At 38.7% G+C, this 18,966-nt stretch overlaps 1 protein-coding gene across 1 annotated transcript in view; it reads right to left on the bottom strand.

The window, feature by feature from the left end:
* adamts17 (ADAM metallopeptidase with thrombospondin type 1 motif, 17) overlaps positions 1-18,966 on the bottom strand; it is a gene marked incomplete at its 3' end in the record, with an annotated part of 111,832 nt that overhangs the window by 47,598 nt on the left and 45,268 nt on the right. Inside the window, exon 8 of the mRNA XM_083900887.1 lies at positions 4,929-5,034. Within this exon, the coding sequence (XP_083757013.1) occupies positions 4,929-5,034 (106 nt within the window). The remainder of the gene's footprint in view (positions 1-4,928; positions 5,035-18,966) is intronic.

Raw genomic sequence — 18,966 nt, 5'->3', positions numbered from 1 at the left:
CCAGGGTGTGATAGGTTTGGCAGTCAGCTCTCCCTTGTCTTTAGGGAGCTGCAGAGTTTTGTACCTGGTTGCTTCCCTCCCCATATAAACCTTGATATCCACCTGTCCCATTCAGTAAACTGCTTCGGTGGAATCTTTTAGAAACAGTGGATATAATTCTAAGAAAAAAAACACACTCATAATTAATTATTATTTTAGTAATTATCTAAAAATTTAATAAATATTCATCAGTGAAAACGCAACAGCCCAAAAAAATCTGTTGAAAATGAATTAACTCATGTACTTGTAGTCTACAATATAAATTTTAAGTAAAATATACAAGAAAATAAAGATTGTATTCAGAGAAAATGAGATTTTCATTTGACACATGTGCAACACATACATCAGCAGTGAATTCCCTTCAACCAGCTGCACATGTCATAGTAACACACCTGCAACATATTGACGGAGCCCAGTCAGAGCCTGAAGGAAGGAAGTTCTGACAGGAAGGACTCACAGTGTGTGGATGTGTGTGTGTGTGTGTGTCATGACCTACATTTGCAAATTAAAAACAACAACCTTATCTCAATTGCAGGCTCAGAAACTCATAAATTAGGAGAATCAGACTCTTTTTCCTCCTGGTTGGAATGAAAGTGATACATAACTGTGCTGAAGATGTCAGTGTCAGTGTCAGTGTCTCCAAAGCAGAGGAAACTGTGTTTGTCAGTGTGTGTGTGTGAGTGTGTGTGTGTGAGTGTCCAGTTTAGCCAGGTCCACTCAGCTCAGACCAGAGAGGCCACATAATCGCATGTTTTGTGTACAATAATAGTAAACACTGTAAAATAACTTATTTTTTTAACCAAACTGAGCTGCAAAGTCAAAGTCTAGTCCATCTGTTGAAACCATGGTTCTCAAACTGTGGTACGTGTACCACCAGTGGTACGCAATCTCCCTCGTGTGGTATTTGGTGGGGGGGAAATCAGAAATACTGTTCTACTGTATATACCAGGGTATGTGATTGGAGGAGCTGAGGAATTTTGACCAGAGTGCATAGAAAATGAAACGAGTCTTAATAAATTGTCACCTTATCTCTCCCTTCATCTTCCTCTAATTTTACTATACCACTGTGTGAAGTATATGTGAGGAAGAGGAGGATGATGAGACAAATCATGGACTTTCTCTCTTTCCACATGGAATGCAGTGGACTTTCTTTCTTTCCAAGAAGAACTCAGGGGACTTCTCTTTTGACATGGAACACACTGGTCTTTCTTTTCACGTAGAACGTAATGGACTTTCTTTTCACGTAGAACGCAGCGGACGTCCTTTCTTTTCACGTAGAACGCAGCGGAGTTTCTTTCTTTTCACGCAGAATGTAGTGGACTTTCTTTTCACGTAGATCGCAGCAGACTATCTTCCTTTCCACGTAGAACGCAGCAGACTTTCTTTCTTTCCACGTAGAACGTAGTGGACTTTCTTTTTACGTAGAACGCAGCAGACTATCTTCCTTTCCACGTAGAACGCAGCAGACTTTCTTTCTTTTCATGTAGAACGTAGTGGACTTTCTTTTCACGTAGAACGCAGTGGACTTTCTTTCTTTTCACGTAGAACGCAGTGGACTTCCTTTCTTTTCACGTAGAACGCAGCGGACTTCCTTTCTTTTCACGTAGAACGCAGCGGACTTCCTTTCTTTTCACGTAGAACGCAGCGGAGTTTCTTTCTTTTCACGTAGAACGCAGCGGAGTTTCTTCCTTTCCACGCAGAACGTAGTGGACTTTGTTTTCACGTAGAACACAGTGGACTTTCTTTTCCATAATGGGCTTTTCATAAAGACCACAGTGGACTTTTCATGCGGACGCTTGTGTAAAACTGACTCCTTTACGCTGAGCCCACAAACATCACGATAAAGCCAGTATAAAAGCAGAGTTTATGCAAGTGTGTCAGCGCTTTAAGAGCGACTTGACACACGAGAAAACAATTCCTTGTAATGCACACATGTTTGTGTGTGTGTATGTGTGTGTGTGTTTAAGAGCTTATGTAACACGACTTCCATAAAGTGCATGTACATGAGCAGCCGTCAGACACATTTGTGTGCCAGCTCGTTACCTTTCCTGGCCTCCAAACCTGGACCAGAGCTGCTCCATGAAAACTGTGATAACTCCCGAGGGGCCGTGTGCTGCTCCATAGGTTCGTACACTCTGGCATGATTTCCAGATGATTTTCCAGCTGTAACATACTTTTTACTGCTACAAAGAGTGAAGAAATAATCAGCTGTCTATGGGTCACTTTTTCCCCCCCTTCACTGTAGTTCCTATGATATTTAAAACTTGGGTTTTAATCCAGAATTGACATTTCAAAATGACTAAATCCTTCCAAAACTACTTTTTCCCTCACATCTCATATCGAGAAGTACAATTTTCTGGCATATAGCAAGCTGACCACTTAGTATTATATAAATAAATAAATAAATAAATAAAAAGTTAAGCTTTACCAAAAAATGCTCTGATAAGAAAATAGAATGGCCCGTGGGAGGAGGATATGCTGCATTGTCTTTGGAATTTGTTAACAAAATTCAATAATTTTCCTCCAATGTGTTGTATATCTGATTTTTTTTTAATTTTTGCAACCAGGTTAATCTTGAAGTGATAGTTGAGATAAGGACACAAGGAAACACTGACTTAACTCTGCAAAAATTAATCGATTCATCAGTTATTCATCAAACAGTTGAGTTTGATGAAAAGTTCTCTGATTTTTCAACATCTTATGACATTTTATGGACCAAACAAGCAATTTATTATCAGGAAATAATCAACAGATAAATTGAATATGTAAATATATATCTCTAGAACAAAAAGTTCAAAATGTTATCCCACTGGAAAGTGTTTGAATTTATCACAGCTACTTTATTACATAAGATTTTCCACTTTCACCCTCTAGAGTGAACAGGTATACTTTAGTGCAATTATTTCCATTATTTAGTCATCTGTTATCTGTTTGGTCCATGAAATGTCAGAAAATTGCTGAGAAATCACCAATTTATGTGTTTCCCAAGTATCAAAATGATGATGTCATACTTTGTCCACAAATCAAAATTATAAGAAGCTGAAACATCAGAAAAGTTCAACCAAAACAGAATGAATGCCCACTAATGTCATGGTCAATGGTTAAATTCTAAAGTAATGTAAAGTAATGTCTCCTCGAAATTGCGGAAAACACTGTTAATATAAATTGTAAGCCATTCTCTGGTTTGCAGTCTGAGTCTAAGCAGGAAGTAACAATTTGCTGATGAGCCACCAGGGGCCAAAGCCATTGATTTCCAAAAGAACACAGTTTTAACGGAAGTGTATGTGAAAATTAGCGTCACTTCTAGCTTGATTTATAACGTCAGTAAACATTTTCCAGAAGCGTTAATGGTCTCAATGACTAGTTTTTATATCTTCTTCAACAAAACATGGTGTCAGATCAGTTTGAATGTTTTATATTATATATATATATATATATATTTAAAACAAGTTCTGTGAGTTTTCAGCTTCTCAAATGTGAATATTTTGTGGTTTCTTTGCTCCATACGACAACACAGAGAATTGCTAAAAGTGATTATTTTTGGTTTGTGAACAAAATAAGACGTTTGAGAACATTGTCATGGTTTCATGGTTTTTAGGAAACACGGATCTGAGACTTTGAGGACCCAACAAGTATTTGATTAATCGGGAAAGTAATTGTTTTGTAAATTATACTATTATAAAATGCGTAAAAAGTGTGATTGACAGCTAGAATCATCCAATAAGAGCCAGATAGCACAAGACGTCTGGGAAGTTCTGGTTCTCGAATCCCAAGGCTTTAAAATGTCAGTTAGTTTTACAACTAGAAGACCAGGTCAACGCTTTACACACCGTCTATGGCTGAGAAAAAGGGTCAGAAACAGAAAGTTTGAACAAAAGCAGGTGAAACCGTGTTTGGAAATCAGTACGTCTAAAGTGTCACACAGAGAACGGGCGTTTGTTGACACAGCAAACATCAGTCAGGGAAACTTGTCAACTGACTGTTTGTGGACAAAAGACAGAGAAAACTTCACCAGCAGTCAAATGCTTGTTTGTTATCTTTTCTGTACGACTATCCAACTCTGGATAAATGAAACTTTCACTCTGCTAATAAAGATGGGAGAACTTTTAATAATCATTTAATCCGTCCATTATTTTCCTCGATTAATCAACTACTTGTTTGGTCCAAGGAGATGTCAGAAAATTTGGGAAAGCATTGATTGTGGTTTCCCAAATCTCAAAATGATGACGTACTTAAATTTCTTCTTTTGTCCCTAAACCAAAATGATTCAGTTTTAATGAGTTCTTTGTTATATGGAGTAAAAAAAAACGGTTGTAATTAATAAAGGAAGACTCAAAATTATCAACCGATGATCAAAATAGATGATGATTCATTTAGTAATCAATTAATAACAGATAAATGATTTGACAAATAGTAAAAATTTGTCATTTTCAATTTCAGTCTACAAGAGAATTAACTAGAAAAGATGTACACATTTCTTCAATATGTACAGTTTGTAGATTTTTGTTCAATTTAGGGTCAAAAAGGAGTGACTACAGTTTGATTGACAGCAGATGTCAGTCCTCTGCCTCTAAGGATTTCCCCCCTCGTCTTTTCTTTCCCACCTCCACCCTCTCATGCAATAAGGTCACTTCTGATTTTCAAACGACCAAGATGGCACTGGCCAAAGTGCAAAAGTCAATAAAACACATAAAACACACACCGCCTCTTTCATGGTTTAATATTTGAATATAATGTGGGCTCCGTGTGACAATAATGAGCACAATGATTTGATGCTTTCCTCGAAAAACTTATACAATATTTTTCCTTTCAAAAGTGCCAAGAAAAAGGCTTCTGTGAGGAGACAGGAAAGGAGCGATTCTAAGCTTCAAAAACAAAGTGGAACTTACTTGTGACCCAGCTCGTGAGCAATGGTGAAGGCCAAGTTGAGTCCATTGTCCTCTGCTAACACACACTTCCTCTTGGCACTGCAGACTCCGCCCAAATAAGCAATACCTGCAACACAACGACATGATGATGACTTTTAGACATCTCACGTACAAATGTGACCGTAATGTTTCACTAAAAACAAATACATTTCCATGCGGTGCCTGTTCAATATTTGCCTTACATGTGTAATATTGTATTTTTGTGTTTGTGGGGTTTGAATTGTCACATTTTCTGTTACACAACAAAAGCTGTATTATTTCGTTTTTGCAAATATAAAAGGTGTATAGCTTTGCTTCACCTTGAAAACCCCTCACTCTGCCCACACCAAAGTCCACAGAGATAATGTGTGTTTTAAGCTCATGGAGACACGGTGGTTTCTGCTCCACTGCTGCCTCATTTGCAAGTAAATCCATACAAAGAATTTCAAACACAGAATCCACAAAAAAGAGACACATTTGACCGTATTGATGGAGGCAGCAGTGCATCAACAACTGCTGTGTTCTGTGATATAAAATCCCCAATTTTCTCTGTGGACTTTGGTGCAGGAGAGTGAGCGTTAAACAAAGTGAAGCAAAGTAGTTTCCAGTTGGAAGAGAAACTGCAAACTCTGCAAAATTAAGCTGGTACACGTTTTATAAGGTGATTTTTTTTTTTTAAATCTTGTTTCCTTCTGTACGCTGATTGAGTTAAGATTAAGATCAAGATAACAAAAACAAAAAGAAAGTTATTGCAGTAAATAAATAATAGTCCTATAATACAAACAGTCACATCAAAAATTGCATTAAAAATGACACAAATACTAGACTATAACATAAAGTATATACATACTAATAAAACCTGAACTATTCCTGAACTTGGCTTAGCACCCTACACACACATAAACTTGTTTTATAGCTTAGTGAGGACAAATAATAAGTATAGATTTATTTGGACCTCACAAAGATATAAACACAAGTACACACACTCGAGGTAAAGGAGAGTGCAAAATGTCCAGGGAGTTGTAGCATTTATTCAGCTTGAGCATTACTCAATGGAATCAAATTTTAATGTCTATCAACTTCCCAATTAAATCAGCTCGGCTAAAGAAAGCAGTCACATCAGGACATATTAGATTGTTATTAAAGCACAATTTGTCTCCATTAGCGGATCGAAAGAACGTGCTAGAGGGTCTGAATTTGAAAAACAAAACACATAATCAGTGGTCTAATAGTTCTCCTGACACAGTCAACATACTGTAGGTAAACAGAGAAGTACATATGAAACCTGTTTAAAAACAGACTTTCATCCAGGGATGTCTCTGAGGTGAAACTTGTGGATACTTGGCTGCTTCTGTCTGCCTCTGGAACTCGGCCACTCGGCCTCATTTAAATCCAGACAGACGTAAATTAAATAATTGACGATAATACGGCAATTGAGGCAAGACGAGATGTTGAAGAGAAAAACCAAGACAGAGGAGAAGGAGGAGGAGAAGACGAGGAGGGATTTTGGCCTTATCAGTCAACATGGCAAAGACACACATTACTTCACCGGTACATGGATTTAGGTCTGTGTGATAGGACAGAGCTGTTCAGGAGAAACACAGAAGAGCAGCTGGAGGCCTTCAAAATAATGTTGGTCTGTTTTACAGGGTTTATACCTTCTAAAGTTTTTCCAGCACCTTACAGCTCTGATAAATGAAATTAGGGCTGCAATGCAAAAAAAAGTGGTTTCTTTGTTCCATAACAAAGAAATCATGAAACCTGAATGATTTTTTAAATTTCCAGGTTTGGTAAACCCCGATTTCTGACATTTTCTGACATTTCATGGACCAAACAAATATTTGATTCATGGCGATTGTGTACACATATTTGAAGAAATGGCATTATGCTATAAGCAGACAAATTATACTTTTTTTTTTACATTTTATTTTTAAGTTTACTTGCATTTCTCTATCTAAACAGCAAGCTATCAGTTCTGGGGAAAAAAGGTTTAAAAATAAAGTGAACATCCTCAAGGAATTTATCCAACATTCAAGCACCTTCCCTGTCCATTTTCAAGCTTTTCCAGCACCTGACCACTGTGGTAAATTACATAGATTTACATGGATCACCTTAAGTGATTATCACTACTCTAAACGGCATTTAATGAGATGGTGTCATCAAGCAATCGATAACGTCAGACAATCGATTACGTCGACTACAAAAATTTGTCGACAATAAAATGTAAGCGTTGACGCGTCATGTTATTGCTGTTGTAAATCATACACCGGCCACTTCATGCTCATCTGCAACAGCAGTGTAAACAAACACAACCAAACACACACTTAAGCTATACACAGGAAGAGCTGGGGGCAGTCTTGCTCACTGTTTACATCCCGAAGCAGAGAAGAAGAACGCACGAATTATGGCGGAAACTCAGACACAAAGTTTGGGAACATTTCACAGAAAATAAACCAGCGAAACACGTTCAATATACTATATATATAACACCAGTTTCTCAGTTTGTTAAAAAAAAGACAAAATTCAGTTTTTTTCATGAGTCTGACTGACCGCACACGTGTCTGCTAAGTGTGTGTTTGTATACTTGTACATATATATAGTAGTTGAAACCCGCGATACCAAGACAGTTCGGTTACGAATACTGAGCGGCAAGAGAGGTATCCGAGCGTCAGTGGTTCTAGGAATGATCTACTTTATTTACCATAGTATTATTGTATAAAGTATTATGAGTATTAAGCATTAATAATCCATAAATCATATTGTATAAAGCATTAATAAGCTTGGGATGCCTTAAAATATTACTATAAATAAATATATTGGGTGTGTGGTGGTAACCTCCGCTGGGCCAGCCATACATTAGCCCCACATGCCACGATGTCTCGCAGCTTAAACCCCGACACCCCGGAGCCGCTGTATCATCACGTGCCACAGAGAAGTGAATTCACAAATAACGTTGATACCTCGTAGATATTTTTAAATAACATGCTCATTTATTAATTAACCATCAGCCTATGATGCAAGTACATAATACGCTTGTGTCAAAAGTCTATCAGTCGGAAAATCATGGAAGAAGCTAGCTTAGCGAGTTCACTTATGTTAATGTGTACCTTACGGCAGTTATCTGTGAATTATATTTTTAAAAAACTCAAGCACTTTCCTTGCTTTCCACTGTCCATTTTCAAGCTCCTTACAGCTGTGGTAAATTACATAGATGTACATGATCTATTTCACTTCTTCTATTTGCATTTAATGGGATGGTGTCATGCTATAAGCAGCCAAATGTGTGTCCCGTAATAGCTGTGGAATAACAAATGAAAAGAAAAAACATGTGTTTTATAGCTTAAAATATGTTTTAACCTCTTAGCTAATCAGCAAACTATTCAGTCACTCACATGCCTATTTGTTATGGAAGGAAAAGGTTTAAAAACAAGACAAAAAAAACAGTTAAAATCACAAGAACCCTGTCAATAAACAAAAGAGCACTGTTATGATATAAAATGGAGGATTGAAAGCTTTTTCCTGTCATGTCACATAACTGCCACACTCCTGAGTAGAATTCGGCGCTGGTCTACATTAGCTCACTTTAACAGAGCAAACAAAATGCTCAGTATAATGATAAAGGTGAAAGAAATAGGTGTTAAAACCAGGTTCACATGCTAGTGTACTTGCTTACTTTGGCAACATTAGCTAGCTTACGTCAGAAAGTACAGATAGTTAGCTTAACATTCCCTCAAACCTCTTTTCGGAGCAGATGGTAATCAACATATAGGTGCATAACATCCACCATTTACTCTTCAGCCTGTAATGCGTCTGTTTTAATCATGTTTTTGTACCTCGTGCTGTGTTTTTGTCTCTCACCTGTCTTCCATTTTGTGCCTCTGGTCTTTGTTTGTATTCCCTCCAATTCACCTGACCACGCCCACTTCCTGTCCCTGTTGTTTTCACCCACTGAACCTGTGTCTATGTAGTCCAGTTTTATGTTATCTCTTGTTCTATTAGTTATACTAATTTTATGTTATCTTTCATTTAGTAGTAATTCTTATAAAATAAAATACACATGTTTGCTATCTGTGGTTATTTGCAGCTAAAATACACAGATACACAATTCTTACATAGCAGCAGTTCCCTTCAACCTTGCTTTCAAAGTAAGAGCCCCTGACTTTGACATTATTATTACTTCTCGTGACACTTTTTACCATAACGCTTGGCAATAAAAAATACCTTACAATCAATATTCTTACAAAATAAAATATATAATATACAATAAAATAAAATACGTTTTTTAAGTTTTTTTATGTTATTTTAGTTTTAGTGATCTTTCCACAACTGTCAATACATAAGCTGTAACAGGAAGTTGTTTCACTCCGCACATGCACAGAACAAATCGGGTTTCCGCTAATAGCTTGGCAATAAGAATAGCTTACAATTCTTATCCTTAGACAATAATATACACATTCATAGTTCATCAAATAAAACACATGTCAAATGTTCTAAAAATGTGTTTATAATGTTTTAAAAATTTTAGTGATCGTAATCTATCATCTGTAACAGGAAGTAGTCACACTTGGCACTTCCTGTTGTTTACCCTTGCTCATTTGTCTACCTGCTTTGTTGTTTGCTGGATTAGAGTGAAAACAGTGGACTGGATTTTTGTTACATGTTTAAAGCTATACTTACCTTTCTTGCATGTCTCACAGCACTTAGCGACAGAAGACAGACAGGGAGCTCAGCAAATTATTTATATTATATTATATATAGTATGTATTATTATAATTTTTGGATTGGTTACACTTTTATCATAATAATACGAGAATTAGATAATGATGAGTTTCAAAACCTGGTGGGTTAATCTTAAGTTTTAGAGTGCCATATGCTTATTAGGAGCAATTTATGATTACAAAAGAAAAGTGTAAAAATGCAAGAAAAGGTAAGTATTGCTTTAAATACAAGACCTTAACTATCACTTTAAACATAAGTTTAACAGTGAGCCGGTCTAACATGGAGGTCTGGCTGAGGAGATTAAATTCCTCTTAAGAAGACACTTCCAAACTGCCTCAGGACAGGAATCTCTCTGATCTCTTCCTAACTACATCTCCGATATCAACTGTTTCTTCCTCTCATTTTGGAGAAAGGAGAAGTAGTTTTAAGCAGCAGAAAGAAATTTTGCCCTCATTGCTTTCAGCTCTGAGAGCCGCTGGCAGCTCCGGGAATTGAAATCTATGGTCCTTAAAGCTCCTGCTGCTCCTTCTTGACGGCTGCAACAGTGAGGAGTTAAGTGGAAATCCAGAAGTCAGAGCAGGGACTGGAGTGATCCTGACTGGTCAACGCAGTGGGAGCCGAATGCACCTGAAGCTGCTTTCAGACGTGCAGTAATGTTCAGACACGTGTGAACAACAAACTCCAGAGAATATTCAGACATAGGAGCTGTGTTTGCATGTGCTAAATGTCTTCATTCCAAAAAGATTAGTTGTTTAAATAGACAGAAAATAAAATTGATTGTGGACTATATTGACATGTACAGAAGCTTCACTTCCGCTTCCGTAGTAAACAAACGCTGCATGTGTCTAATCGTCCTCTCGCTGTCCACTATCCGTCTCATTTTTCTTCCGCTTCTGCATTTCTGACTTTCATGTCTTTACATTATTCTCTTTATTTGGAATGGAAATGAAGCAGTAACAACAGTTTATTTCTAGTTTGGAAGGAGTTTCTGTACGGGCTCAAGTGTTGTGTCGGTCAGGAGTGATTCGTTCGAATGTACGAATCATTTGAGTGAATGAACTGACTGGGATCACTTCATGAACTGATTCGTTCCTTTCTTAGTTCAGTTGAGCTCAGCAGCGATCGTGGCGGTCGGGAGTGGAACTGTGCCGCGTTCCGTAAATCACTCGTGAAGTCGTTCGCCAACACTGCCACTCACTCGTGAATCTTCGGCAAACGACGCCAGCCAACGTGTACGCCGAGCGGGGAGGGAGTGACTAGTAAGAAGAACTGTGTCTGCCGTGCTGCTGTGATTCGTTCGCGATGTCAGTCACTGACTCAGTCATGATTCGCGAACGAACTGACACACAGAGAGCTGGAGAGAACTGTGGCTGTGGACGTGAATCTCAGGAACGAACTGAACATGTACACGTAGCAGGGCACTGGGCTCCTGCTTAGCACTGAACGATTCAGTGAATGAATCATTTTAATGAACTGATTCAAGTGATTCAGTATACTCAAATGAACTGCCGATCCCATCACTAACAGGCTCTATCAGATCAGCGTTTTCGTATGGGCATGTCTATGTTACAGTTTTTCTTCCTTTCAGGCTTTTACTCCGATAACTTGTGTCCATGATGTAAACTTAGCTAAAGTCATTAATTATACAAAATTTTGGTTTTGTTGAAGCTTCCATGACACAGGTCAAATGGTGATTCCTATCATGAGAAATCAAGAACAACCATAAAACCATCTAAATATATATAAATATCCATCACGTTTGTCAAACAAGTTCACACAATACTGAGGTCTCAAACACAAACTGAGAATGTAAAAAAAATTATCTCAACAACATCCAACAACAACGACAAGTTACGCACTGCAACTTTTAGGCTAAAATCAAAATATAATGGCAAAAATATCAATATTTACCTGCTACAAAGGGACATAATGTCATCTGAGGACATGGAAATAAAAGAGTGACAGCTCAGGTTGTTGTGTGAATGTCCGGAGTTGCCCTCTGTGCGGCGCGGACCTACAGTGTTTAGGCAAATCCAAACATGGAGGATTTGGATTGGATTGAGCTCAAGTTTAAAACCCTCTTCACTGGAAACATTTTGGGCTTGATAAAAACAGATGTTGGCCTACATATGGACGTGTGTGTGTGTGTGTAGGTCTTAGCCCCCCCCAGCCCCTTCCTCTTCACTGTTTTTATAAGCATACGTGCCACAGCTTCAGGCTGTAATTATATGTATACATGATCATGAGTAAGACCTGAGACAGTTATGACAAAGCTTCCTGGAGTCGAGGGACACCTGTCTGATGAGAGAAGAGTGAGTTCATGCGGAAATAAGCACTTGCTTCCAACTTATAAGATAATTAGCATTTCTTCATAAACTCTGGCTTCAGTGATAATAACTTTATATTTGGCAGCTGCACAGTCTGGACTGGGTTTTTGGGTCTTGGCTCTTCTTTGTTTGCATATCTGGACGTCCAAGATTCTTTTTCCTCTGCTACTATTGTGAGAAACTCCTGACTCAGCTTATATTTTCAATAAACAGTGGTGATAAGGAAAACACTTTTGATTAGCTTTGAAATCCTCAAGCAGTACGTTGATGCCCACCAGCAAAACCAGTCCAGATTATAAAAAGTCAGTCAATTATTGGGATTATTTGTATTCCGACTAAAAAAAAAAAGATACAAAACTGAAAACAATGTTATAAAAAAAGGTTCTTAAATATTAATGTTTTGTGGGGGTTTTTGCTCCAGGGAACAAAGAAATAATTTAAACTAATTAATTCAAGAAGAAATCAAGAAAACAGACAGATTAACAAGATTCAACAAGTAAACCTTCCTCCAGTGTTCAGTCTAATCTAATCTAATCTAATCTAATCTAAACCATAATTATTGCCCCCCCCAAAAACACACCATATTTTCCACAGTAAGCATCGGATCAATTAAAACTGCTGATCAACACTTTCACGTTTGAGTTTTGTGAGGTTTATTCACATTTGGCCACCACAGGAAATGAATGGGAAAAGACTATATTGCTTACAGCACTCAGCTAGAGAATATAGTTATGTGTTTGCATTATTAGATTTAAGACGTACACCATTATAAGAACACATTCTTGGTGTTTTCATTCAAAGGTTGCTGAAAAAAAGCCCCTTCCTTTGTTATAACATATTAGCATGTCTTCATAAACCCTGGCTTCAGTGATAATAACTCTACATTTGGCAGCTGCACAGTCTGGACTGGATCTTTGGGTCTTGGCTCGTCTTTGTTTGCATATCTGGACGTCCAAGAATCTTTTTCCCTAGCTATTTGTGCACACAGGCTTACACATACTCCAGTTTCTTTCTCTTTTTTTATTATTGCTTTGCTGATTCAGCTTATATTTTCAGTAAACAGTGCTGATAAGTAAAATAATTTTGATTAGCTTTGAAACCCTGAACCAATACATTAGTGCCCACAAGCAGTCACAGTCAATTCAAGTCAGTTTTATTTATATACTGTAGCCCAACATCACAAACACATTCTCACACAACTTTCCTTCCTTAAAGCAGAACTATGCAAGATTTTTTTACCCTAATTTAACAACTTTGGAGTCATTATCATGGTTAAAGGTGCATTATGTAATAAATCTAAAGCAACTGGTCATAAAATCCTCCTAATATGTCACAGAGAGTCAGGAATAATGTTCATATAACAAACTGAACTCACCAACAACAACAGTACAGACAAAATATTTGCATTAAAATAAAATATTTTGCAGACTGCAAATCATATTTATGTTTTGAAATCATGTTTTGGCATCATGTGGCGCCACCTACCGCCGTCTACCAATCATTGCAGTCAGTAGAGTCTCAGCTGCCGACCAACCAAGGGTTGCCAGTTACGTCAGAAAATGAAACCTAAAAGACCTCGGTATTTTGAATTTGAATGTAGTAACCGTTTTTGGCCACATTCTTACATATGGCACCTTTAACCCTTCTGTTACCAATCCTGTTGTCGCTGACTGGATTTGTGTGATTACCATAACTCCTAGACTTTTGTGATATTTAGAACATTCAAAAACTATGGACTGGTGAACTGTAACCCCGCCTTTTGACCTCTGTCAGCTGAGATTGGCACAACACCCCCCATGACCCATGTAGAAGATTAGGTTCAGTCAGCAGTTTGAACCACACCTACATACGGAATGCACCAATACTACAATATAGTGTAAATACTACCTGATAATCCACCATTATCACAGCAAATAGCCAAGGTTTAAAGGCCCAAAAGAGCTGCCGACGATCTACTGTGTTTAGTCAATGGACCGAGGTCATCATGAGCAGATCAGATTCACGCTCACCACAGTGGCCCTAAATCCCATGTGACCAGCACAAAGCTGAGTGGTGAAGTTCCACAGTGAGGTCAGAGATGAGGCGGAGATTTTCCTGCAGCATCAAAGAACCGTTGAAGGCAGCACTTCTGAGGCTAAAGCCCCCGCACAAAGAGCCGCGATCCACAGCGCTGTGGTTATCAGAGCCCGGGCTCTGACCTGGTGTTAGGGGCGAGCTGGCTGATCAAACACTGTTGTGTTGGCTCACAGAACTGGCAGCACATCCAGCCAGACAGCCTCAAAAGAGCCACAAAGCCTTATCAGGCCTGCGGACTCACAGCGCAGCCTCTGCCCACAAGCAGCTTTGGCTCGCCATTTATTTTGCGCTAATTAGCCGTTAAAACATGAAGGGCTTCCCAATGAGCCACTGAGTCCTGGGCAGTGGAAGCTCCCAGTGCTGACGTCACAGGCCTGAGTCAGCCTGGAAGAGACGCTTTGTTCACCCTCTCACGCATACACACACACACACACACACACACACAAACACACACCCACGCCGACTCATAACACATGCTGGTTCACCTTAGTCTGACTCCACTGACCATGATGTCAGACTAACCTTTGCACACAAATAAACAGGACACAAATAGAAAACGCTTATATTATACACTGGTATACTGTGTATACAATTGGTGGAGCATCACTGTCTGGCCCAGCTAAATTATTTACTTATCTTCACAACGGAAAAAAATTACATTTCCGAGCTTTTATTTTGAAAAAAGATATGAACTTATTCAAATATATTCTGTTGCTAGAATGACAGTTAAAGGTGCCATATGTAAGAATGTGGCCAAAAAAAATGGCCAGATTGGTAGATGGCGGTAGGTGGCGCCACATGCCAAAACATGATTTCAAAATATAAACATGATTTGCAGTCTGCAAAACATTTTGTTTAATGCAAATATTTTGTCTTTACTGTTGTTGTTGGTGAGTTCAGTTTGTTATATGAACATTATTCCTGAGTCTCTGTGACACATTAGGAGGATTTTACATGTAAACATTTAAATGTTTGGTTTGAAAAATATAATTTAAAACACTGCTGTTGTCATGGAGACAGCCAGGTTTGGGTTTGGAGTAAATGTCCGTCAAATAACTACTTGCATGTGTTAGCGCTCAAAGAAGAAGCAGTTATTCTTAAAATTTGAATCATGGAAAGACCAAGATATGCTGCCACTACCACATTTTAATTTATGTTTTATCAATCTGTGCCAAATGTGCAATAAATACCTGAAACACCAAATCCACACTGTAAGTTTCCAATAACAGAACATTTGTTTGGATATTTTAAGTTGTGTAGCTCTGGTTAGCTAAAAAAAAAAGAGTAGTAGAAATAATCATCTTTTCCCTGGTTAAATAAAGACATAACCTTAAAAAGACAATGTGGTCAGTGTGAATGTAGACATTTTAAAACAAATGCAGCTCCTACAGCTCCTCTGATTGCTTGTGTTAACGATATTCTCGTTATTGCATACCACAAATGCTGCTCTGGACAGAGTCACAGATAACAAACTGCCTGCTGTTGACAGACCACTTGGCTTTAGTGATGTGGTTCTGGACTGGTTCAGCCTCTTATCTGAACTGAGGCCTCTTCAGAACAGATGCTTCTTTCTTTTGTGGGGTCCTCCAAGGGTTTAATCTGTTCCCCTTTCTATAAACTGGAGATAAATGCTGCGTGTGATTCGTTGCTATGCAGATGACACATTAATGTATGTCATAGTTATACAATTATATAAAAACATTTCCAGCGCTCCAGAGCGAGCAATAATAAAAATCTCTTGTATCATCAGAGAGTTTCTCTTTAATGACTGCAGTTTTACGTCCACCTGAGACATTTTAATAAAGATAAGGACATCTGGATGTCTCTGTTTGACTTCATATAGAAAAACTCAGGGACCCACTTTTAAATCTACCCATTTTGTCAGGCTCCCTTTTCCCCGAAGAGATCAAATCTGTAATAGTTTATTGTTTAAATCTAATTTTTCACTTTCAGTGTTTGTTTTTCCTGTCAGGTTTATCACTGTTGTTGTCATTTGTCACTAGATTTTCATAATGATCCAAAAACACTTTATAGTGACAGACAGTGAATGATCTGTACTCTCTTTACTCTCCTCTTCCTCATATTTCTTTTATTAACATTACAGCTGCTGTGGTATGAGCTTAGGTTTTTATTGCCAACCGTTTAGCAGACTTTGTTTTTCCTAATGTTTATACTGAAATGGCAACAAATGGTTCTTGTGATTCCTGTCTTCATCAGCACAGGTCGCTTGTATATCTTGCAATTTATGTTGCTTTGCTTTTTGTTTGTCCAAATTGTGCTTTAAAATAGCATGTGGCTTTGTTGTTGTATGTCTCTCTGTTTTTGTTTCTCTTTCTGTCCTGGGGCCATGGCTTTTATCTCTCTTTTCATCTCTTAATGCAAATGCTCGGCAAAAGCGTCCTTTCTGTGATTTTCCACTTGTTTACATGCAAGTTAAAAGTCTATATAATAATAATAATTCAGTTTTGTTAATGTCATGTTAACACCTTAAGGCCACATTATACTTCTCCGACTGCGTAATGCGTTATCCGATTCGCCTCGAGCCTTTATACTTCTGCGTCGTGGTGACGGACACGCGATGCAATTTCCCGCCCGATCAGTAGGGGTCGCTGCGCAAGGTTGTTGTGCTTCCGGCTACAGTGAGCAATGGTGTCCGAGAGAGAAAGAGAGAGAAAGACTGTTGTTGTTCAAACAGTGGCCGTTTCTCACTTTTCTGTGTGACGGAACGCAGTTTTAAGATAATTTGAGGCGAGAAATTGGCCATTTAGAGTCTAAACATGTGCTGTGTGTGTTAGGATATGACGTATTTATAGTTTGGCAGCGGCGTTATCGGCGGTGATCAGCTCCGCGTCTGTGGACGCTCGGTGCTCACTGTGAGCCGGCACAAAGCAGCTTCGCTCGGCCTGTCCTGAGGACCAATCGCAGCTCTTGCCGTCTCCGTTGTCCCTTGACGGAGTGACGGACACTTAAAAAATATTTCGTGCAGTCGGAGACGACGCAGAGGCTCTTCGACAGGCTCTGCGTCGACGTAGAGCACTTTACGCAGAAGTATAAATTGGGCTTTAGTCTGATTAAAATCGAGCGATACTATCGTATAGTCCTATTGCTCCTGCATGTGTACACTTCGTCTGACTGGAGTTCGTCTTGGCTTTCTGCACATGCACCAAAATATCCAAACCCGGTCTTTGACCCGGAAGTAGAAGGAGACCATGTACATAAACTGCAGTACTGTTGCGGTGGTGGCGTCGTGTACAGCAGGTGCGAAACATACAGAACCCTAATTTATGTTGAATGAAATGCATTTAATAATGTATAAATTACAACCAAATGTCTTATTATTGCTATGATAATATTAAGAATACTGCTAGGAAATATGTTTAGCATTATATTCTGTCTATAATCTATCATCTCACTGGCAGCTGTGCCTCAGATACTTTAACGTTTTTATTATACCATGATATTAAGTTGTATCAACAATCATCAATCATGACCTGCAATTTGCACTTTTAATGGAATCTGATTTGGAAATTTGGAAATAAAGAAATGTGTTTTTATACACTTACAATTTAAAATAGTACATGTAAAGGATTTTTAATATGTAGATAAATGGTTTGTCTCTGCCGTGCTCTCTCTCTCATGCGTACATACACATACACGCAGGCTATGAATCAGCTGATTGTACAGTGTCACCTCACAGTCCAGTGAGCAGCTACTAAATAAAGTCAACCATGACTCTCCAGTCAGCCGGACATCGTTCAACGTCAACATCCCACCGACCCCCTAATCTCCCAGTTACACCCCTGCTCCAGTTAAGCAAACACAGGAAATGGGATACAACTACAAATATTACTTTTATCCCAGTCCCACCCACCATCGCACTGCACGGAGGCTGTATCAGTTTACTAATATGAAGATCAGAGTTCCTCTGTATCTAAATATCTTCAATAATTACGCCTGTTTTATCCTGTTTCCATGCAGCCGACAAGCTGGGTTATGGCAACTATATTAATAACCTGGGAAATGATGTCGTACAAATTTAATCTGGGGTATAATCTTGCTGTTTTCTCATTAGAAATCGTACCAGCAGATGAAATGTACATAATGACAAATAGCAGATGAGAGTGTAGGTCTGGTTTTAAAACACCTCGTGTTCATTTGAGCTACTATAAACAACCTTAGACATGTTTTCATTAGCTGCTAATGCAGAGTTCAGACTCTAACGTGGGCAAGAGGAGGATTCAATGCAAGTGGTGCAATTGTGGTTTCAAACGTCAAGTTACCTGCACAAAACCCTTAAAGTTCTTTTAAATACGACTTGCAATGAAAGTGGACACATGCCAGTTCCTTTATTTAATCACTCCTCGCTCCTCCTTTGACCTCAGAATCCTTCCAGTTTCCAATCATGAAGGATATTCCAGTTCCCATATTTCACAGAGGGAGGGGTGAGGACTGTTTCCCGCTGCACACATGAGACCAAACAGTGCACCATTTTTTGGAAACCTGCTAACCGCTGGACTCTGCCGGGATCACATCGCTGAAGTGGACTGACTGATAATGAAGCACTCACACGTATGTGTGTGTGCATGTGTTAGGCGCTTCAACAGAAACGCTGCTCTCTGCGTACCATTTCAGCAATAACGTGGACAATTGGGTACCTGACGCTGTACTTTTGATGGTACTGAATAGGGGTGTCACAATACTTTACTGTTCAAATATCATTTTTGAGAAAAATTATGTTGATATGTTATCTGTCTACACTAAACTAGACAAGTCTAAAAATGGCTGACCCATCTGTGGATGAATAATCGAGAATCAAATCAAATCAAGGATTTGCACAATCGTGACAGCCCTACAAGACAAGTGGACGGAATGATGGGTGACCCTTTCAGCATGGTCTG

This window comes from Microchirus variegatus, assembly GCF_963457635.1.
Source record: "Microchirus variegatus genome assembly, chromosome: 14".
NCBI lineage: Eukaryota > Metazoa > Chordata > Actinopteri > Pleuronectiformes > Soleidae > Microchirus > Microchirus variegatus.
Note: the sequence above shows the minus strand (reverse complement) of the source record. Positions and strands in the feature narration are given on the sequence as shown.